Source organism: Cydia splendana, chromosome 2 (assembly GCF_910591565.1).
Source record: "Cydia splendana chromosome 2, ilCydSple1.2, whole genome shotgun sequence".
Classification (NCBI taxonomy): domain Eukaryota; kingdom Metazoa; phylum Arthropoda; class Insecta; order Lepidoptera; family Tortricidae; genus Cydia; species Cydia splendana.
The window spans coordinates 10526339-10551266 of record NC_085961.1 but is presented as its reverse complement, the minus strand read 5'-3'; the positions used below and the strand labels follow the sequence as shown (position 1 = coordinate 10551266).

General features: G+C 37.3%; 1 protein-coding gene across 2 annotated transcripts in view; it reads right to left on the bottom strand.

Annotated features, from left to right (window-relative positions):
• Positions 1-24928, bottom strand: part of LOC134803612 (dorsal-ventral patterning tolloid-like protein 1) — a 132133-nt gene that overhangs the window by 102472 nt on the left and 4733 nt on the right. For both annotated transcript variants that reach the window (XM_063776409.1, XM_063776406.1), the window contains exons 2-3: positions 3826-3881; positions 2745-2840 (exon numbers count right to left, since the gene is read on the bottom strand). In XM_063776409.1, coding sequence (XP_063632479.1) covers positions 2745-2832 — 88 coding nt within the window. In that variant the 5' untranslated portion in view covers positions 2833-2840; positions 3826-3881. The remainder of the gene's footprint in view (positions 1-2744; positions 2841-3825; positions 3882-24928) is intronic.

Below are 24928 nucleotides of genomic sequence, written 5' to 3'. Positions count from 1 at the left end.
AGATAGTGATAATGCCACAGTGAGCCGTCCCGAAGGGTTTCCACTTCGCGGTCCTTTCGGGGTGTTTTAATTTTGGGACGGGTTTGGGTTCGTGTCGAATGTCGATCTACGTCTTATCGGGGTGCACTGCGTTGGACATAATGTTATTTACTTATTTCATTTGTTACTGTTTGAGATATTAGTTATTATTTTAGTGTGATGTAATAAACGGTATGAAATTACGCACCTTAACAATTGAAAAATATGATGTAGGTAATACGAGAAATATTTAGACTATCAGGCCAATTCAAACGTACACTAACATTAGAATAATATTTTAATAATGTTATTTAGTTATCGTGCATCTATATATATGCCGCGTCAATACATGTACGGACATATGGACAAGTTCGAGCGAAATGCAAGATATTTGAATGTCATCAGTCAGACAATTCTGACGACACAACATTGACGTTGACGTTGTATCGACGAGCAGGCCAATGCCTGCTCGTCGATACAACGTTTTTCAGGCTACGTAACAATCCGATAATCTTATTACTCGCTTTTCATTGATCAGAACATCGAGCGGAAATTAAATTTTAAAATATAATTGCCTGTTCGAACGAATGGCCCTGCACGACTCTTATCAACTTATTAATAATTTACTGTCGGCCAGTCGCACTTGTTTAATGTTAATAGTAGACTATACCTAACCTACCTATTACTAAACTAAACTTAAATATTAACTGAGATGTTTCATCGATATTTAATAAGTAACAATTAAAATGTGTTATATTTAAGTATTATACCATTATACAGTGTGTAAATCCAATACGGGCGAATAAACGGTGGTTAGCATACGACCTAAAAGTTTTTTTCTTAAAAATAAAATATAATATTTTACCCGTATTGAATTTACACAGTTTCCCCTCTGGGTTGGAAGGTGAGATGGCAGTCGCTTCCGTAAAAACTAGTGGCTACGTCAATTCTTGGGATTAGTTGTCAAGCGGACCCCAGGCTCCCATGAGCCTGGCAAAATGCCGGGAAGATTGGATTTACACACTGTATAATATCACGCGCGCTACTGTGTAACTAACAAATAATAAAATCAAATAAGAAATATTTTATATTTCTGAATACGCATCCTGCTTTTTGTAGGAAATGAATAGGAAATAAATCGAGCATGATGAGCTATTGTATAGGTATGTGTGCCTTAAATCTTCATCCTACAAGAACATTTTTTTAGACCAGCACAAATGCACTTCTCATATGAGATATTTACGAGTATGTATCCATAATTATCAAAAAAAATAATTATGGCACAATAATATTAACATCATGATTTTAATAACTTTCTGGAATATATAGGTATCAGGTCTTTTTGCCAACTATACCTTCCTTTACATATTTATCACTTAACTCCTAGAACGTTTGTAATGAACCCAACTTGAAACTTCTAATATGTAAAAAGTCCCGAGTATATTTCGCTGTTAGGTAAGAAGGACCCAATTTGCAAAAGCTGAATCAAGCCGCTCATAATGTGCGTATATCGACCCTTCGAAACTGCAGATGTGCCGATCAAACGAGCTCCGCCAAACCACTCTTTTTACCTTTTACAGTTTCATTTCAACGGATTGTATACCTTATCATCACTTCATACAGTTCAATTTGCGATAGAGTTTTATATACCTATCACTCAATTCTTCGAGTCTACATTTCTGGCGTAGCTCGTAGCGAGTCGTAGTACATGGACAAAGGGGTTACGTTTACACACATCTCACTCAGGTCACTCTAGGTGACTTCCCGAGGACAACTGGATACTCACGTTTATATAAATAGGGAATCGGGAGAAGTTACTGCAGAAGTATCTAAAGCGGGAATGGGTGATGATCTGATGATAGTTAGTGCTAGGCGTTTTATATAAAAAAATATTCAAGATAAATTTCCTCTTCTCACGAGCAATTGAGCATTAGGTATAGTTTAGGCTGTGATTGGATTTTAAATCCTCCTCCTTGCATCGGTTTCCTCGTCACTGAGGGTCGTGGCCACTTCTAGGGAACAGCTTCTCTTTGATAACTTGCCGCCACCTCTTTCTGTCTGTCGCCGAATGTAGGGCACCGTGGAGCGTTGCATCAAGGGCTGAGCGAATTTGGTCTGTCCACCGCATTGAGCTCCTGCATCTAAGTTTATCGCCTTCGATTTTACCAGTGATTACCAGCTTTTCCAGGTTATCACTGTCTTTCCTGGCAATGTAACCAAAATACACAAGCACTTTGCGTAAGCAGATAGTAGACAGCCTGGTTGTGATGTTCAGTTCGTCAAGGATCGATGCATGAGTGCGGCGCGCTGTCCAGTGTATGTTCAGCAGCCTCCTCCAACACCACATCTCAAAGGCATCAATTCGGTTACGGTCAGCTTTCCTAAGGGTCCATGTCTCTGCGCCATATGTGAAAATGGAGAAGACTGGAGTCCGAACTAAGGTGCTCTTAATAAGGTGGATTTTTAATCAAAAATAATTTACCCCATGTACTGAATCCCCCCGTGCAATTTTCATGATTATTATATCTTGAAAAAGAATTATTTATCCAATCAATTCATGAAATTTGACAGAAATGTAGTTTTTTTGTGTAAGCTGTAACCCGTAACCCGTAGGTTAAGAAGTTAGGTGGATAAAAATGTACACATGTCTCGCGAGGTATCCGTTCGAGGCGAAGTGACTAGTATGATTTATTATACCTATTTATAACAGCCATGTAAGAACTTACCGCTTGTGACTTGAAGAGTAGCGGCGAAGAGACATAAGAGCGAGAGCGACAGGCCTCCCAGCGAGTTGTGCCAATGTGCCGCGGCCATACTGTGTCCTAAAAATAATGGCACAGTAATGAGTAAGGTAAGTTTACTACTTATAAGTACTTTTGAGTGAAGCAGATGAAAATACTATCCGAAGTTGTATATAATTATATGTAATGTATTTTCATATTTATAATTATTTCACGAATTTCTGAAACAAAATTATACGATTTTCAGTAAAATGCTCCGGATTAACGAGCTTCGCTTGAGCTCTTAATAACATAAATTATCAATTGTGAAAAATAAAGAAAATCGGAAGTTTATGTTTAAAATTATTAAAATCAACAAATTTAAAATCAGTCGGGGCAAAAAGAATAGATAGTATAGAGGGGTCCTGTGACCTGTCATTGTAAATTTTGTAGTCACTGTAAATTTACTGCCATCTATCGACACACGACTAAAACTCAAAATGAAAACGTATAAAGTTATCAAAAAATGTATATATATGGATAAATGATTTTATTATTTTTATATCATTTTGATCCATGTTCATTCACTGATATCTATGTGTTAAAATTGTTAAATATGAAACGGTGTCGTCACGCCATTTAGCCGAGGCTGGCTAAAGGTGTGTGCGCCATCAGTATCCGAGAATGACTTTTACTTGAATTCCGAGGCACGTTTTTTCCTTAGACTTTATTCGTCTTATACGAAGTTACATATGTCTTTGGTCGGGGTATTCGAAATGCCACCACGGTTTAGTATCAGAGCCATCTAGTGAAAATCGAGCGAAGCGTGTGAAACGCCATCCAGTGGGTGGCGATGGAACCACTGCGTACTACCGCGGAGGCTCGTTTTGATCGGATATACACATTGCTGAAAGCAAAGCTGAAAGGTTTGCCTTGAAGTACTTGGGAAAAGAACTAGGTGGCGCTAGTGTAAACAATAAGTTGAAATAAGTAGCACAAGAGGGAAATTATAAGTAATAAATCTTAACATTTGACTAAATTAAGAACTTCCTCTTTTAAAATTTTGATATCAATTAACATTACTCACCATATCGTCAGCATATGTGTTTGTTACGCGGCCGTCCGCTGCTCACCGCAGATTACCTGCAACCAAACACCAGTTTTATTTAAAGAAATAAGGTGCTAGCCTCCTAAGGCCCAGCCATACAAATGAAAAACCCAGAATTTGTCACTGAAATTTGAACCTATAATGCAGGGAATAGAGTTGATTTTGGTTTTGTTTGAAAATCGAACGAAACATAACAAAATATGCGAGTCTATTCCAATTGAATATGATTTCAATTTCATCGAACTGAATAAGTACTATAGGTAGGACCTTGGGCCTTAGAAGGATATTGTTTAAATAACGTATTTTATTTAAGATAATAACATTTTCGGTAGGTATAGCAAAGTCTGAATACTGACACTGTCCGTCTCTAATAGGTAGGTACGTGAATGTATACCACAATACTCCTACTACAGAAATGGCCAAAACTGTTAACGAGAGTCAAACTTGTTATTTCATTAGTTGTAATGTAAGAAATAAAGGCTCTTAGGCATACGGAAGTAATAATATCAATACCTGCAGTACTGCGTTGTGCTTGGTTGTGCTGTACCAGATTGTGGAAGTGTCACCATAAACGTTAATTTCCTTTGAAACTATGGCGATTATCCTGGCATTCCCACAGTTTGTCACTTCAAAGTCTGTGCAGTGCAGAGTTACCTTGGACGGGCTCTAGTATTGCATCGAGGCATTACAAAGAGTTTTATGTAATACCAAAGAGAATAGATAGTATAGAGGGGTCCTGTCATAGTAAATTTTGTAGTCACAGTAAATTTACTGCCATCTATCGACACACGACTAAAACTCAAAATGAAAACGTATAAAATTATCAAAAAAATGTATATATATGGATAAATGATTTTATTATTTTTGTATCATTTTGACCCATGTTCATTCACTGATATCTATGTGTTAAAATTGTTAAATATGAAACGGTGTCGTCACGCCGTCTAGCTGAGCATAGGTTAAAGGTGTGTGCGCCATCTATCCGAGAATGACTTTTTCTTGATTTCCGAGGCACGTTTTTTCCTTAGACTTTATTCATCTTATACGAAGTTACATATGTCTTTGGTAATACCTACAGTACACACCCAGCTGCAAAATTGTATGATCATTTAATGAATGAATTCAATCATGTGTCCATGCAATTTCGCAGCTCGCTTTACAAGTAAAAATAGGTAGGTATACATCCTAGAATAAGGTCAAAAATTAAAATAATATTTAGTGTGGTGTAAAATTTTCCACATAAAACGTAATTTTAAATATCTTCCTGTGATTTTCAAATATTATTTCACGGTTAATACGTTTTCCCGCTTGAAACATTTTTTGACATGATAACGTCTTATAAATCGATGAACACCGGCAGCATGCACGAAAAAAGTGTCACATTGTGGACAGATCTCCATGGTAACGTTGTGGACAGATCTCCATCATAACGTTACGGCAATTTTTCATTCATGTTTTCTTATGACGTTATCACGCAAAATTATCGTCCGTAAACCGCCTTTACAGACAACCATTTTTTTTTTTGGAGTAATCCCTTCAGAATTTTAAGCGAGGTTTACAGTATATTCTGCCTGTAGTATCCTATAATACCCGCAACTTACGCGGGAAGTATCCCGCGAAATGCAGGACTCGAGAAAAGTAATCAAATTCGCACTAATCTCATTGCGCGCCGAGCTTAACCCATTCAGGGCCAGCGACTCAGCGTATGGGTCATGCTCAAACAGTTCCGCAGGGCCAGTGACTCACATGTGAGTCTTGAATAAATTCTGATTTAAACTTAAACGAAACGTAATTTGATGTAATAACGTAAGTATCATATACGCTAACAACCATTTCTACAAGGTATATTAGGTTAAAAAATTATAAACACGTATTTTTTAATGAAAACAGGGTCTAGAATATTCAAGTTTGGTTTACTATCAGTGCAATATAGTAAATATACTGAAATTCTAGATACATATGCGATGCAAGCAAACAGAAAAATCCATATTTAAAAAATACAAATAATATATATATTTCAGAAGTTATTGACATGGCTCAAGGTATGGGTCACCGTGGCCTGGTGCTACTTGTAAAAACTACTAATGTTTCCGTAGCAGGCTAAAATAAACTTTATTGGCTTGTTTTAAAGCTTATTTCATGTTGAAGCTATTTGATATTGTACCATTTTACAACCGATTACTGTTTGGATGATGGTAAGCCACATTTTGTAGGAACCAAACCGTAGTATAATAATATTTTGTTTTGTATAAAGGGTAAGGCAACTAGGATTTTCTCCCACTGTACTTTTATGTCATAATATTTGGTGATCGTTGTATTGTATCTTAGGCAATTACCTACTAACAATGATGTTAATGTTAAGGTTAATTTTTTTTTCGTTTCAATATAAAACAAGGCGGTTGAAACAGTCATCACTAACTAATATGTATTGTATTACAAATAGTTTGTGACAAATATTTACAAGTTCTTTAAAACGTCGTGGTTTCTACGGCAGATTAGAAAGTAAGTACTATAATACATTTTAAGTTCTCTATTGTTACTAATATAATGGCGTTTACCAAAACAAAGATAAATGACCGACCAGGTGTAAGCTTATCGGACACACTTGGACAATAAACAAGGAATGCATCCGAGCGGCGGCGGCGGTATTATTTTTCATGTGGTATTTGACGTATTTGTCACAAGAGTTCAAGAAGTGATTCATCCCATCCCCCCTATTAGAGATGTATTTTGGAGTAACATGGGAAATAAATATTATTTAGTCACGATTTATTCGTGGGCGACTTTATACTCCTCCTGTGCTGTTGTGATTTCGTATTTTGTGACCATGGCTATGGATTACCGGAATTTGAACCCGCCTAACCAAACTGCAATAAGTAATTAGTTTTTTTTGATAGGCACAGAAAAACGGTGGTTAGTAAAAATGTTGCATAATGCTGTTCAACTGGCCGGCTTCATAAGCGGCGATTTATTTACCGTGCGCGCCAGGCTCGAGACCCATAAGCTGAGTCATACGTTTTAGCTAAAAACGGTTTGTATGGTGGCCCGGCGTATTGTGTACGCTCAGCGGTTCGTGGCCATGAATGGGTTAAGTTAACGAGGATTTATAAAGAGGATGGGCGAAGAATTTTTTCATTAAAACATCATAGCTTGCAGATCATCTTTTTCAACAATGAAAGATTCAGGATTTATTTCCAATAAGCGTCAGGATTCTTGGAGTGTAAAAAATGGGAATTCTGATAATGACCTCAGTAGTGATTATGAAAGGCACATAATTAACCGGTCAACTAATTAATCGAATTTGGGTAGTTTAAAATAATAGAAATGGGTACTAAAATTAATAGTTTGGCAACTAAAACGGAGCCTTAAAATATATCAATATGAGTTGTATTTTAATGCCGTTACAGCTTTTGTTTATTTTTAGGCAAGGTACCAAATATTTATTTGGCAACTGAATTATTATATTGGGAACTATTTATGAAGCACATTTTAAAAAGAAAACGGCTATCTATTAATTTAAAAATTAAGTTCTTTTAAAATATTTTTTTTTGTTACTACACGGTCAACCTAACACGCTCCTCCTCGCTTCGCTCGTCGTCGCACCTACCTTTTGACTCTGGCAGAACGTGGTAACTATTGAAATTTAGTAATTAAAAATTTAATGACCTAATGGCATAATGGTCATTAGGTGTTTTATGATTAAGAATTTCAACTATAAGTATAGCAGGGTATTATACGTAAATAAATTTGTGATGTTTTGTGGATTAGGAAATTTGTCAATTTAAAGTTTGTCAAATTAAATGTTTGAATTTAAATTATTTAAAAATGGAGTATTTAAAGCTCATGTTTATAGGTATCTTAGGTATTCTGTTTATGTACAAAATATATAAACAACCAAATTTTATGATCGCTTTACAATATTAGTTGCTAACTTATTATTTTAGACGCCAACCTATCAATTCAAGTTCCCTATATTTTTTTTGGGTGGCTTGATTTTGCTGCCAGTTTTTTAATAATATGATGCTTAAATTTGAGGCTAATATAAATTTATTGGTGCTAAAATATTAATGCACAGCCAAATTATATTATTATATGCCCAGTGAAAGTTCCTGTTTCATATTTTAGTTGCCCGGTAAATAATAATTAATAAGCCATTATGAAACCTTAGAGAAAATGTTCACCATTTTGCTTTTGAAAATATAATATTAAAATGCATACATATAGTGCCTGTTGTTGTTGTTTGGCACAATATGCAATTCTAAATATCATGCAAAAAAGGCTTATAATGCACCAGTACCTGGTACCTACAGCTTCGCTGTATTAAATTATTCTAATCTCCGCCACTTAGGTAATTACTTATTGTTTATCTTCAAAATGGAGTTCATTATACGTTCAGGAATGTACTCTTGAAATTACCGGAGGTCAACAGAAACCCGGTGTATGTATAGGTACTGGTCACCATTTTCAGGGCGGATGCTGCAATACCTTTGAGGCTGTCCTTGCGCATGAGGCCGATTCTGAATTCACAATAAAATGATTGTTATAGTTTTGATCTTGTTACGATACGAGAGGTTTTAAATATCTCTCAATGCATCTCACGTGCATTATTAAGAAATATCTGGCAGACTGAGCTTTGCTCGGAAAACGTATAAAAACTCAAAAATGCGCGTTTTCCCAGAGATAAGACCTAGCTAGATCGATTTTTCGCCCCCGGTAACTTCCGAGCCGTTAAGCCGTTTCCGAGATCCCCGAATATATAAATAAACAAGAATTTGCTCGTTTAAAGGTATTAGATAAGTGCGAGCGAGATACTTAATGATTAATGACACGACTTCCCAGTGCATTTCGCGCGCGCCATTCAGCGTGATCGAGCGTCAAGGTTATACCGGGTGTGGCCTGTAACACGAGCAAAGAATTAAAACGTAGATTGTACTCCTCAAACCGTGACACTTTTGTTCAACAACTTTTAATAATTATGAAGTATTTAGACTCCCTATTTTTCATACAATATAAATATTATCTTCAATGGACGCCATCGCCATGCCATATCATTGTGATTGACGTTGCTTGTCACGCCTTAAACATGACAAAATTCGCAATACATTGCGTCTTAGAATTAACTTTAAAGTGTATTAAAAATCAAACCACAAGTTATTTTTAAAAGTCGCTGAACAAATGTTGGTCAGTATGAGGAGTACAGCCTACAGTTTAATTTTTTGCTCATGTTACAGGCCACACCCGGTATTATATCATAACAAAACTTTAACACATTCAACACCAAGAACCCGACTGTCAGGTACACTGTTCGTAGCGACTACGCGCTACATACGACGAAACCGTGGCTACGCGCTACGAGCGTAACCCGTAGCACTTAGTGGTATTGAATGTGTTAATAAATTGTTAATCAGTATCGGCCTCCATATCTTACGTGTGCTACGGGCTACGGGGCTGCGGCGTAGAGTTCTACGCTGAGGCTTTATATAATTATAGAAGAAGAATGCTACGGGTGCTCCACTCCCTTTACCTAAACTGAAAATCGTAATTAGATTCCAAAAGAAGTAAGACAATGTTGCCACTTTTTACTAGCGCGTCTTGTATTTATGTAAAAATAAGTAAATGAAAGTACTTTTTTAAATCGTAGGAGTAAAATTACCAATAAATAAATTACACTAAGGGTTTATTTATAAAAAGGAATTTACTATTTTACAAACAAATTATTGCAGTGGCAACATTGTCTTACTTTTTTTGGAATCTAATTACGATTTTCAGTTTACTAGCCGCGATGCATATGTTCTCCTCTAGTCAGAGCATTTTCTGAGAATCCCCCATCATCATCTTCCTCGCGTTATCCCGGCTTTTTGCCACGGCTCATGGGAACCTGGGGTCCGCTTGGCAACTACTCCCGAGAATTGGCGTAGGCACTAGTTTTCTGAGAACCCCCGTTTATACAAAAATAAAGTTTTAGATAAATTCGCGAAAAACCCGATTATAAATAGATTTTAATAGATTAAACATTAATATTTTGGGACCGATTACTCAGTCGTTTGATATGAAATAGTAAAGATATGTGACGTTCCACGCCAAAAGGTAACATTGCCCTGTCTGAATATTGGAGCGGCGTTAATAATAGTGTAAGCGACAGCCGCCATAAAGTACCTTTTGCTGTGGAACGTGACATATTACACTATTCCTTCAAGATCACAAATGATTTAATTAAAAACAATGACACTCTTTGCAGATTATTCAGCTAGGTATATTTTGGGTACCCATATATTAACTTACTTTTTCCTACTTTGAGAATTTGAAGAGCCAGTAAAAATTCAAAACAACCACTATCAGTATTGAAAGAAAAACCAACCGTCAACGCGCCCTGTAGAGCTCAAACAATGATTTATTCCGCCCAAAGTTGATTTCAAAAGGGCCGCCGGCGGAGGGCCTTTATAAAAAATTGAAGAGCGAAGACATCGCCGCGATAAGAGTAGAAATAAATTAGCATGAAAACGCGATAAATATTGGAAAAACCTGCGAAACTCGATCCCGCCGTCATATAAAATTAAAGCTTCGACACGGCCCAATAAATTGAAATAAGGCATGAAAGCTTTAACAAACAAATCGGCGAAAATTAGGTCGCTCAAACAGACATCGCAGCTATATTTGGCGCAATACAGAAACTGTTCGGAATCCGAATCCATTGGAGCGCGATTGATTTACTGTTTGATGCAGTCTCTATCAGATTAAGAGAAAGATGAATTCTTCTTACTTAGATTTTCAAACTTTATATTAGGTAAATACACTTTTATGTAGTAATTGTACTATTCAACGACTATGAGTTTGCGGCGCTCGCGGTTGAGACTTTGGGTCCCTGGTCAGCCGACATGAAAATATTCATGGGAGCACTGTCGGCGAGGCTGGTTGACACCACAGGGGACCCCAGGGCTGGCGCGTACCTCTCTCAACGTATTTCCCTTGCGATACAGAGAGGTAACGCCGCCAGTGTCATGGGGTCCATGCCGCAGTCCGACCTGTTGGACGGGGTGTTCTTTTTGTAATTGGTTTGGTTTTTTGTAGGTAAGTATATTTTATATAAATTTTTATTTAGGTAGGTATCAATTTACTTCTAAAACAAAAAAAAATTCAATTTTTAACATAGTACTTAGTTACAAATAAAGTACAAAATTTTATATTTTGTATTTTTATTTTATTTCTAGTTTTAACTTCAGTTTTAATATTGTATTATTATGATTATAACTTTAATATGTAATTGACTGAAAATATTAAAATAAAATTCAGCCTAATTTAGATCCCGCTACTAGGCACAGGCCTCCTCTAATGCGCGAGAGGCCTCAAGCTATAGTCACAAAGATGGCCGCTGGATTTTTTTGTTAGATTTTGAAAAAACGGGTAATACTTATATTTTATTAATTAATATAAATGGTACGGCCGCTTAAACAACATTACGGTTTAATTTTGTTTGCTTCTATTGCCTATTGTATAATTACTTACATATTTCCAGTTTGTGTCCACTATCTATAGTACCTACTACAGCTGCAGCCGACGAAAGGACCGCAATTAAGGCTCCTCGCTAATCCCGCTGCACAATGGCGCTAATTAACTCATTACACGCAGACCGAGATGTCTATTGTCTTTAGAATTAAACCCACCGCCAGCTTCAGGAAGCCCCAGTTTTAATTTTGTCTCCCTACTTCATTCAGGACCTCCTCCAATATTTTTTTTAACATGACAAGATCGAATCTCGGCCTGTGGAGCGGTAACTATAGCAATGGGACTTCAACCAACTGGATTGTACGACTGAACTGGGGAAAATCCAGGGCCTTTTCGTGATCACACTCTCTGGAACGCACACATTCCACACCACAGACTTTGGCGCACGCTCCATTGAAATTCGTCGACGGGCTAAACCTAATCTGGGATTTGAAAACTTGTTAATGATGCTACACGTACGAACAGTTTACCGTAAGGACAGACCGGTACTTAGTTATATAACTTCGTTCCTATGTTCACTTCAACACTGTGAGGCGCGTGCTGCGGCCAATGTTCTTTCGGGGGCACATTAGGTAACAGTATGTTAGTGTTGAAATCATACCTACATGCATATAATGTTTATAAACACTCCGCTCAATTAATTTTTATTAGCTTAACCTAAAACAATAAAAAAATCTGTAAAAATAATCAAAGCTCTACAATTGTACACATTGTTTACTGAATACTACCTAACTATTCGTGGACGTTATTGCAACAATAAAATGTATTAATTGATAGGTAAGTGTGTTCCCGTTAGTCTACCTACATATTATTTTATTATAGGAAGTCAAATTAGATTAAATCAACCCTATGAGGAAAGTGGAGGCGACCTCCAGAATTGGGTCATCTATATAACAAGGCTCAAAGACGTCCTTATCGAGTTTACGTTACAACGTGACCGCGCGAGTCAAGGACATTATTCTGATGCTATCTGCGGCTCCCGAGAAGCTGCGATGCTTTGAGTATACAGTGTCCTCAAAGAGGTTTGTTTTATGGGTCAGTATAAGATTGGTTCGTGATGTGAGCAGCTGGTTTTTAAGGAAAACTACATGTGTGCAACTGTTACACTGGAATCAATGAATGAGATTGAGTTGAAATGGGGAAAATCATTTATTTACAAACAAGATATATACAGTGGTATTACTAAAATAAATTAATAACTAGCTTAAATCTAAAATAGGCCCTTGAGGCATTGTACCAAGGATGCTGGCGGCATTTCCTCGCTGTATCGCAATGCTGATACATTGTGCGAGGTAGCCGCCAGCTCTTCTTCGGTTGCCAGTTACGTCAACTACTTAGACGCTTCGCGATTTCGGCGAACAACTTATGCGCGCTGGGACCCCATGGACCTAGAGTTTCAACTCCAAATGGTACAAAATGGTACTCTCTACCGAGGCTCTTATTAGGGTTCCGTACCTCAAAAGGAAAAAAACGGAACCCTTATAGGATCACTCGTGCGTCTGTCTGTCTGTCCGACCATTCCCCCCCTTTATCTCTGAAACTACTGGGCCTAAAATTATGAAAAAAATACACAAAATAGTACTTTACCTATAGATGACTGGAAAACCTATTAGAAATGTGCAGTCAAGCGTGAGTCGGACTTATGTACGGAACCCTTGGAACGCGAGTCCGACTCGCACTTGACCGGTTTTATTTGTTACGTTTTGAAATTAGATAATATTATCTATGGCAATATATAACGGCAATTAAAATGCGGGCAGACATTAAGGAAATGCTGACTGGTTCGTCCTGTTTTGAATCTAACCCCGGTAACATATCCTATCAATTCGCCGCTCCAATTTGAATGATAGTGGACCATTAAACGTTTTGTCATTTTTAGTAAAGGAACTTAACTAGCAAACTCAAGCTTCATGTCATGTTCTAAAAGGACCGCTAAACAGTGCATTTGCAGTAGCGGACAGAAAAGGTGTTTTCATTTCCACGCTGTGTTAGTCTGGTGTTAGTTCAGGTTTCGGGATGCATGAAGTAAGAAGGACTCAAAAAAGCTGAGAGCCAGATCATTTTATTTATAATACAGGTGCGTTTCGGGCAGTTATCCGATTTGTTAGAGTAAACCGACCAAAAGTAAGGAGGTTCTATTATCTATTCTGCGCTGCAGGCGGCGTGGGTGAAATATTCACCGGCGATCCGCAGCGCGCTCTAATATTCATAAAATGGACCGCGACACTCGCAAGTTCGTTCACTTTCAGCCCCTACTTTTAGGGTCCTTTTATGAGCGACCCATTTTCAGCGCAAATATTTGCGTCCCTGTCATTTAACAGACAAATAAAAAGGAAACAAACCCGGAATAAATGTATCACTATCACAGATGTCACTAATAATATGTAACAAAATATGTTGAGAGAGATTCCAGAGAAACAACTGAAACTTCAACCTTAAGCATTAAAATTAACCTAGTCTTTGAGAACATAGTGATTAAATGCATAAATAATGGTATTTTAGGTGGCCTATATTCCTGACAGATAGACTGCAAAAACAGGTCATATAAATAGACAAATCTTGGTAAAAAGAACCGTTGACTCCTTTGCACAAAACTCATAGGACGTGCCTATACTATACGTAGTTAAATTGTAATAAGTTAACAATTAAACATTTCAACAATGCTTTATTGTTCCAGTATAATGCCGATGCATAATCATGCATGACACTAACATACATAATTTATAAATTATCACATTTACTGCGATATTAAATCACGATCCATTTGACTTTCAGACAAAAAAGAAAAATCCAATAATTAAAATACACTACCCAGTCATTTAATGATTGTAACATACACTATGATTTTTATAATTATAACAAGGTAGAAAATCAAGAGAAAAAACCATTTATCAATCCTAAAGTAAACGTAAACGCATTTTAATAAATTAATAATGCACGATGTTCGTAATGAACTTCAATACGAAAGACCCTATATTCTAGTTTGAAAGGGTATAAAATTCAATCCAGGAAGTTTCCCTAGTAGGTATGGGTATGTGAAAGGGAAAATTGGAAAGCGTTCGCAGGGAAGGCTCAGGAGGTGAATTTAATTAAACATTACCCATAATATGAACTTTTGACGTAAGTGAGTTAATGGAGTTTCTCACTTATGTGTGTTAACTGCCACACCACGCCCACAACGGCAAAGGCAAATAATATTCGAAATTTGATATTTTATAAACTAAATATGCTCGAGACATAAATAAATAATAATATAAATAAATAAGTCAAAAAGGAAGAACTTTGCTCCTACTGCTCTATCGACCTGTAAGTGGAGCATGTGTACAAACGCAAGAGTTAGAAGCAATGAAAGAGCTTGTAAACTGTCTTACCTGATAGACGGTCTTCCCGACATTAACCTCAAACGTTAATGAAAGAGCATAAATCTAATAATCATACAGGATAAAATTTTACAGTCATTGGCCTACTGGATTTTGTGCTACAAATATGATCTTATCTTGGCCCTTTTGATAGCAATCTACTTTTTTGTAAAACAAGTTCGCATTGATTAAAACATCCCATTAAAAGTTAACTGTTTTCTTTGTCGTAACTTTGAACCTCGAAAGAAAAACCTGAACCGCAAAGTAGGTAAAAGAAGTTTGTTTAATTTCCTGTCCCCGTGGTATTTGCGGACGGTTCCGCTGCTGCCCGTAGCCGCAGTTTCTCAAACTATTAACAAGTGTATAAAAGGTCATTGACATCAAAAAAATTGTAAACTATGTGTGAACTAGAAATAGGTATCTCGTTTGTTTGGCCGCAAGCTTAAACAAGTACATAAATAAAAATAAAGTATAAAACCATAAGGAGGTACCTATCTTTTACCAAAGTTGGGAGTCGAGTATCGGGCTGTAACATTCCGTGTTCGAGCTACACGCAAACGCAAACCGACTCGCCAGTAATTCCTCGGGCAAGCAGTCAAGCACTGACTAATGTGCTTACTCCTCGACTGCGGAGTGCGAACCGATAACAAAACACGAGTTCACCGAACAACATAAATAAGTACCTACAAACAATATAATTTTCTCCAATATGCTCGGAAATGTTCTCCTTGTTGTAGCAAATATAGTAAGTACGAGTAGTTCATCATTATGGACAAACTCAAATTAAAATAATCTATATCATTATTCCACCCTGTCGGTACCTACTGTTTTAACGGACGGGAAGTTCATCAGTGTCATTGGGACGCATGCAGAGTTGCAGAGGCAGCACCCGCCAGGGTGCAAGGACAACTCTCAAAAGAGTTGACGGAATCTAAAATGAACTAGGCTAAAAGCGACATCTAGAATGGCTCAAGGGCAACACCGGTGTGAGGGCTGAGGGCAGAGAGGTATCACTGGACTTTAAAAATAGCCAACTCGCCACTTTTCCACATACCTTCGCAGCTCTTGCGACTCCACTCTGGGCAGCCGGCTAGGGCAAGCCAGAGGCAAAGAATCCTGTCTCACCCATCCACATTCGGGAGACAGGACTCTTCGGATACGTGGGGCCGCTACTCCCCAACAGCACGTCACAAGCTGCCGTGCATTTTATTTTAATTTATTAATATCTGGGAGACCAGGCTTTGCTCGGAAAACATATAAAAACTCAAAAAAGCGCGTTTTCCCAGGGATAAGACCTAATTAGCTAAATCAAGACCATCAAGTAAATTCATTGTGTTTATTACAGGTAGAAGTCTACTCAAATTATTGCGACAAAACTTTCAACTACCCAGTCCTAATTGGCATTTGGCAAGCGACAGTGCCAAAAACGATTGCATATTATGAACGAGACTCCAGTGCAGCCATCTAAGAGCTTAAGTTACTTGTTCTTACGTTGCTATTTAATAATATACTGACCCGACAATTCACTTTGTGGTTTGGTATCGGGTTGCGCTATTTTCGTCTTGCATGTGTCAACAAATCGAACACAAATCAACAAATGAAAGTACCTATAGCAATGATGCAACGTAATAACAAACCACGAAGTGAGTCGGGTTTAGGGTTGCATACACTGAGAAAAAAAATCGTTTAAAACAATTGAAATTGCATTAACGTTTAATGCTTTAAACAGTACGGTTACCATCAGTTTGTCACTGACATAAACGCCGTCGAGAACGTAATTTACTTTCTATACATCCCGTTTGCACTAATATGCGAGTGCGAGCGAGATGTATAGAAAGTAAATTACGTTCTCGACGGCGTTTATGTCAGTGACAAACTGATGGTAACCGTACAGTTCCATATGAGCCTGTCGAACCAAGCAGTAAAGTTTACTGTTCGTACGTTACGTACGCACGTACGTACATTAGTTGATATTGTATATAGCAGTTAATCTTAATGAAATCACTTTAATGTGTGCTCGATAGATCATATTTTTTTCAGTGTAGTCTACTGTGAACACGAGTGAGGTTTTTCCCACTTTTAATTTATTTCTAAATTGTTACCGTGTGATGATATATCGTACGCCGACGCCGACAACAGAGCGATATATCACAGTAAAGCTGAGTCCGTACCCCGTAGGTACCTACTTATTCTTGTTAAAGCCGACCACTGACTAAGGCTCTCGACTGACAGCAGATGACGGCCAACAGGCCACCGGCCGGCTATCTGATAATGTGTGTGTAAATTGGCCTGCAGGCCACGGACTGTCCGGCAGATATCTGTCGACGCTGACCGGAATCGACGAGCCGTAGTTCGAATAGCCGTCAGTCCAAAATCTGAAGTAGAACTGTTAATGTGTGGCCTTTTGCGATCAACTGACAGGCTGATATCGTCCGGCGAACTGTCAATTTGTAGGGACCTGTCAAAATTATATCAGACTATTGCCGGCGGACGGCCGTACGGTGGGAAACTGACGACTCGTCTGTAGTCGCAGAGGTGGCAGCAGACCATTGCCGGCCGGCAATAATCGCTTATGTTTGTGGACGTTATTGGTCTAGGACGGCAGGCCGCCCGATAAGGCCAGAGACTGCAGGCGGACTGGTAATCAGTGGGCCCCTTAACAGGCCGCCGACGATATCAGCCTGTCAGTTAGAACAAAAATTTGACAGTTCCGAACAACCGACCGTCCGATACCGTCCGGCGGACTGTTAATCAGTGGGCCCCTTTAGAGATGGTTGTCCAGGGCTAATTATTTGGTAAAATAAAACCATCAAGTTGAATAACTGTAAGTAAGTATAACTCTAAGTGGGTAAATATAAGTAGGTATATAGTACTTATATTTATTAATATGTAGCTTCTGACCGCGTCTGCGTGAAAAGATGATGATGATTGATAAAAACGATTATATGTCCTTCCCCGAGCCTCATTACCTTCTCAATTCCAAATTTCATCTTAAGGCGCGGTGTGTAGTAAAATGCGCTTTTTTGTCACCATATTTACAGACTTTTACAAGGATTTCATGCATTATTTTCTAGTATGTATAACTTCAGTCCTTGAACTACGTTATTGCTTGTCAGAAACACGACGGCTCATAATTTTCTCGATAGAATCTTAAGTTGAAAACATGCCTAACACTGTCTTTATTTCCTTATGTTAGAAGTACTACGACGAAAATGTATATGAAACTTACTTCAGTCGATAGCTTTTAAGTAAATCTTCTTTATTGCTTGTCCTTTTATCGAAACGTTAATGTTTTCATTCATCATTTGATGAATTCAACATGTTGCTTATTAAATTACACCCTACGCGGCAATACCTTGCGCCCATTCCTCACGCCAGTACGCCCGTGACCACTGTCGGCGTCGGACCTATGCTAGTTTAGCGGACGTTTCATAAAATGGGTAATCACAGTATAAATATGCAAATATGTTATACACACAATGTTTTTCAACATGCTTACGAAGAAAAGCAATATAATTCTTAAATACGGTGACATTTCAGACATTCGTCCATCATATTGTCATTTTATAACAAGTTGGGCAGCAAAGGCACACACCCATCTAACCAATCCGGAATTCAGTCACGATTGATAAATTGTGTAAACATATTTTAAAAGGCTATAAAATTAATCAAATTGAATAATTTTTAAATTGTTTGCTTGATCGAATTCTTGACCGGAAGTGAGATATTTGATATTAAAGGACCCTTTTTAGGGTTCCGTACCCAAAGGGTAAAACGGGACCCTATTACTAAGACTCCGCTGTCCGTCCGTCCGTCCGTCTGTCCGTCTGTCTGTCACCAGGCTGTATCTCACGAACCGTGATAGCTAGCCAGTTGAAATTTTCACAGATGATGTATTTCTGTTGCCGCTATAACAACAAATACTAAAAACAGAATAAAATAAAGATTTAAGTGGGGCTCCCATACAACAAACGTGATTTTTGACCGAAGTTAAGCAACGTCGGGCGGGGTCAGTACTTGGATGGGTGACCGTTTTTATAGATAATGGTACGGAACCCTTCGTTTGCGAGTCCGACTCGCACTTGGCCGGTTTTTTTTTAGTTTTTCATAAATAACTCTTAAACGGTGGCGCATAGCAAAACATATTCTATTACATAAGTAATCTGCATAAAATTGCCTACAAGAAAGATTTAGTACAATTTTTTGCTAGGATCAATATTCAAAGAGATATTAACGCGGGTAATTCAATTATAATCACTTCTAAGGTCCCTTTTTTTTAGTTTTTCGTAAATAACTCGTAAACGGTGGCCAATATCAAAAAATGTTGTAATACGTTAATAATCTACACAAAATTTTGTACGAAAAAGATTTAGTACACTTTTCGCAGGGATCAATATTTAAAAAGATAATAAAGAAGGAAAGTTAATTATAATAAATTCTAAGGTTCCTTGTTTGTATTTTTTCGTTAATAATTTGAAAAGTATGACTCATTGCAAAAAAATCTTATACATAAATAACAACTTACCCGCTGCTTTGTCTTTTTAGGGTTCCGTACCCAAAGGGTAAAACGGGACCCTATTACTAAGACTTCGCTGTCCGTCCGTCCGTCCGTCCGTCTGTCACCAGGCTGTATCTCACGAACCGTGATAGCTAGACAGTTGAAATTTTCACAGATGATGTATTTCTGTTGCCGCTATAACAACAAATACTAAAAACAGAATAAAATAAAGATTTAAGTGGGGCTACCATACAGCAAACGTGATTTTTGACCAAAGTTAAGCAACGTCGGGCGTGGTCAGTACTTGGATGGGTGACCGTTTTCTTTTTGCATTTTTTTCCGTTTTTTTTTTTTTGCATTATGGTACTGAACTCTTCGTGCGCGAGTCCGACTCGCACTTGCCCGGTTTTTTTTAATATTGATCCTAGCGAAAAGTGTCCTACATGTTTCTTGTAGGAAATTTTATGTTTATTATTTATGTATAAGATTTTTTTTGCTATGAGTCATACTTTTCAAATTATTAACGAAAAACTAAAAACAAGGAACCTTAGAATTTAATATAATTAACTTTCTCTCTTTATTAACTTTTTAAATTTTGATCCCTGCTAAAAGTGTAGTGAATCTTTTTTGTACAAAATTTTGTGTAGATTATTAACGTTTAACAAGATTTTTATATATTGGCCACCATTTACGAGTTATTTACGAAAAACTAAAAAAAGGGACCTTCACCCCCCCTCCCCCCTACACCCTCAGCACACCCGCTAAGCTCGAGTACATTAAGTATGGTTATCTGGACACCACAAGGTATAACTGTGCCAATTTTCAAAATTATACGAATTATTTCCGCAGATTTTTTTTATTTTCTTGAGCTATTAACTAACTCGAATGTCGAAGTAGAAGTGTTTTTTGTCATTGCAATCTTTAAATGCTTGACTCGTCAATTCAAAATTAGAAAAATAGTAAGTATTACAGTTAGAGTTATAAATTGTTATAATTCTTTCTTGTGAAGACAGCTAATTTTATGTACTTATTGGAGCTATGCATAACTCAATAGTCCCACAAATTATCTTAGCTTTGCTAGTATTCTTCCTTATTTTCACTACCTACTTGCCCGAAATTGACTGCTAGAGTTAGACCAAGTCTGCAACGATTTTGATAGCATAGGCAGTGCAAGTGTTATTCATAATTTCATAGAAGATTGACGTTTAAAATAACACTTGCACTGCGTGTGCAATCAAAATCGTTGCAGATTTTTCTTGGTCTAGCTCTATTACATTTTTAATGTCTATTAGTAAGTACTATTTTTTGTCTCATAATAATTTGGTATCAAATTCTCAGTTTGTCGCGGTATACACTTATATTGTATATAATTAATAATTATTTACACTCACCGTCTTACATACTACCATTTTTAATATCATTAAGTACTCATCAAAATTCGAATTTGCTAATAAATCTTATTCAATATTAATTGCCGGAAAAAATCCCGGAACTGACAATTCAGAATACCGATGTCGTCAGAATAAGGACGTAGACGTGCTGCGCGGGAATGGTGCGGTGCGCCGCGCGGGGCGCCCGCCTGCCCGTTCTACCACGCGTCTGCTTCACCCCCTTGAAAACGTAAAACTCGAGTATAAGAGCGCCTTAATCGGTTTAGCTGTCAATAGATACATTTCATGAAACTTGTAGTACCTATTAGTGTACCTAGGCATTTTCACTTAACTGTGCACCTTTAACGGCCGGTCTAGCAACCGTTACAAAACTGACGGTCAATGTCAAATCCCATATATTTTGTCAGGAATGTAATGGTTAGACGTTACTGAAACACGACTTAAGTCGCGCTTTAAAGTACAAGTTAAATGAAAATGCCCACCTACCTATTGAACTGGTATGAAAATTTAAATGATACGAGGTAACAGCGATATTTTTCATGAAATTACATACTGATAGTAATCTTCATTTCATTTCATTTATTCATTGTATAATCATGTACATAAAATCAAACAGGTGTAAATAATTAAATAAAGTCAGTCCATGACGCCCTGCTAGGGCACACAACATAGGTACTTAAAACTAATATAGGTTGTACTTAAAAACTAATTAAATTAGGTTAAAACAAATTTGATTTAATTAAAACAAATAATTTAAATTAAAACAAAATAAAATAAATTGGATTAAATTACAAATAATGCTAATTAAAAATAATTAAATCAATTAAATTAAATTCGAGTCAATTAAGTTAAAACAAATATAATTTCATACAATCAAAATAAATTAATTCTAATAATTTTCAAAGTCAAACTATACTCTAACTACAATTTTATATATCTTGCGACGCTGACGAAATTAAACTTAATTTTCCTTAATTCAAATAGGGTTTCCCTTATTTTGAATGCCATATGAGACTACTTTTATTTTTACAGCACAATAGACGAAAGAGAAACACAACATAATGTTGAAACGTAAAAACCCAAAGAGCAGTCAACCGCAGATTTCACATACGTATTATATTTGCCCCGCGGCTGTTTTTGACAATCTTTCATTACTCGTATAACTCATATGTTAGATAAGATAGATAGATCCTATTGAAGCTTGTTTTGATTCAATCTGCTTATATAAAGCAGCGGTAAATTACTTTACGACTAAACGTTTTATATCACTACGCGTAAATACGTAAATTTGCTAATTTTATGCTTTAACTCACGAATTTTTAGTCACTCGCACGACATAATTCGGAGAGCCCAGCAGTGGTATCATGGTCGCATTTTTATCACTTGCCATGCGTCACTTTCGCACTTACATATTTGTTAGAACGTGACAGGCCTGGTGACAAATGATAAAGAACCGACCATCTTTTAGCCTTACAGGTGTCCATTTTCAAGCACTAGCTAATAACAGTGCATGAGCAGCGGTCACGATGCCTACAGTGACTAAAAATACGTGAGTTGAACCATAAATGTTAGTATGACCATAAAATGACCCACTAAAGTCTATTTTTTTATTCGGTAGACTGAAATGACATTTCACAGTATGAACATCATCTGTCATTTCATACTATGAAATGTCATTTCAGTCTACCGAATAAAAAAATAGACTTTACAGTTTAAATTCAAATTCATAAATATAAACGTTTAAAATAATTGGTAGGTATATACCTTATAATATCGTATCATTGGAGATCGTTTTGTTCGAATCGGGCCGTATAGCTTCGCACACACTACACACTGCTACGACGTAGCCCGTAGCAATTAAATTAGTATTAATATACAAGGGATCTAGCGATCGATTGATCTACACATGGCAACACTCTTAACTGTACACCTTATTACAAAAGGCATAAGGTCCACCGATGTATAGTTAACACGTGGGCGATGGGCTACTGCGACATAAAAATAGTAGAAATAAAATAAAATGGGACTAATATAATTCCATACTAAATTGTTGCCATGTTTAAGCATTTTACGTAAAAAGGTGACAGTTACGTGGGAAGTGGCGCCCTCAATAATTTTCTAAAATTTCTTGGCGGATACAAGGGGCGCAACAGGAGCGTAACGTAAAAAAAAAATTTTTCCACTTTGAAGATATTCTGAATTACACGTCCTAAACATAAGCACAATTTGTTGCATTTCGGTAGGTTCATATCATTTTTACAGCCGCGTTTAAAGACGGCGCGTGACAAGTTTACGAGCCAAGATACCGGGCCGTAAAAACCACCGATACCTACACTCGATCCTGGCAGAAATGCGGAACATGGAAAGGTAAATACTTAAAACAATTCATATAATGTCTTTGAAATGACTTCATTTGTCGCAATAAATTAAATGATTAATATCTGGGAGACCGAGCTTTGCTCGGATAACATATAAAAACTCAAAAATGCGCGTTTTTCCAGAGATAAGACCTAGCTAGATCGATTTATCGCCCCCGAAAACCCCCATATATAGCAAATTTTATCGAGATCGTTAGAGCCGTTTCCGAGATCCCTGAAATATATATATAAATAAATATACATATAAATAAATAAACAAGTATTGCTCGTTTAAAGGTATTAGATATGAAATTTTGCTTCAAGCAATGGGAAAGAAAAGGCCGTTTTTCTTTGCCATGTGTCGTAAAGTTTTACGCAACATAAACGAAATTGTTGCGTGAATTGTCAAGCGCATATCACAGATCACAATAAAATTTTAATTCCTGGATTTCCTGGTAATAGGAAAAAGTGACCATTATTCGGAATTAGATATACAACCTGATTCTAATTTTAATAAACGTCAAAAATTAGAACCTATCCATATCGGACCGAGATCAAATTTTTGACGTTTAATACAATTAGAATCAGGCTGATAGTCAGAAGAGCGAGAATCAATGTATTTTTCAACGTAGAAAATGTTTGTCGTTCTCTCATAATAGGCAATGTAAAGGAAGTGTACGATATCACTGTAGCAAGCTATTCAACGCGGATCCAGCGGTATCTGCGGGATAGGAGCTAGTTTGGTACACTTTAGATAGCACACATTCCCCGTCTAGCCCGTCTCGCCTGCATTGTGCATGCCGTGGCAGTCATGCATTCCGCGATAAGACTTACTTTGGCCACGTATTCCCATCGCTTATGTAACGCGAGCTACTTGAATGTTCTGGCTGACCAGTGTGATAACGACCTCGAGATCCGTAACTATTCCTGGTAGGAGAGCACTCTTACATTGGGTTTGCTGAGCAGTCCACTAGCTCGTCCTAGGTGAGCGTATAGAATACCCCTGTACTGTACCGTGCAAGTTGATTGCTTTAGCGCACCCGCGCGGGATTTCCCAGTTTTGTCCCACTTTGAAAACAACACAGGCCTATAAAATAACTGCCGCACCTCGCATAACTATTCAATAACAAGTTCATGTTAAATTGGAAAACTGAAACGCGGGAACAATTGAACGGAATTTCTAATGTAAAGTGACATTCTATGGAACTTGCTAACTATGTAAACAAAAGTCACTATTAGTAAATTCATCATTGAGAGACAATTTCAATATGGCGGTTTGTTTACATAGTTAGCAAGTTCCATAGAATGACACTTTAACTACTAGGTACTGTAAATGTAACTTAATCGTAGCAGAAACATATCATTTTCTGCACACCTTTTAGAACAACAATGACCCTCTTTCAGAGCATGAGAAATGAAAAAGTTTTATAACTACCGACACAAACCGGGGGCAAATGAGATCATTCCTTGCATTTCAGTTCGTAGACTTGCAAAATAGCGCAAATACCGTTACCTAGTACTCTAGCTACGTTCCTACTTTCATATCGTATTTATGCAAATGCGTATAAAAATAGTTTATGTTCTTACTACTCCAATACTTATACACTTGAATTACTGTTAAGGTACTCCAGTTCACAAGAGATACAGAGGTGACTCGAGTTTATTACTAACAGCAATAACAAAGTGCAAGCTGCGGCTAAGGCGATCGACTGCAGTGAAATACAATCCAATAAGCGCGATTGCTACTGGGTACATCGATACCGTGTGGACCGATAGGGGTTTATTTGTAGTAAGTAGCCTAGCAGTCTAGAAGTAGTAGGGGCGCTAACCCGGACGATAAACCGCAAATCGCAACGCGTATAATGTTGAGTAGGTAAGGTATACATAATGCATATTGGACATGTTATGGAATACCTAGCCACACTTGTCAAGAGAAAGAGTGTGCATCATGTACAATGCAGTCTGTGGTCATAT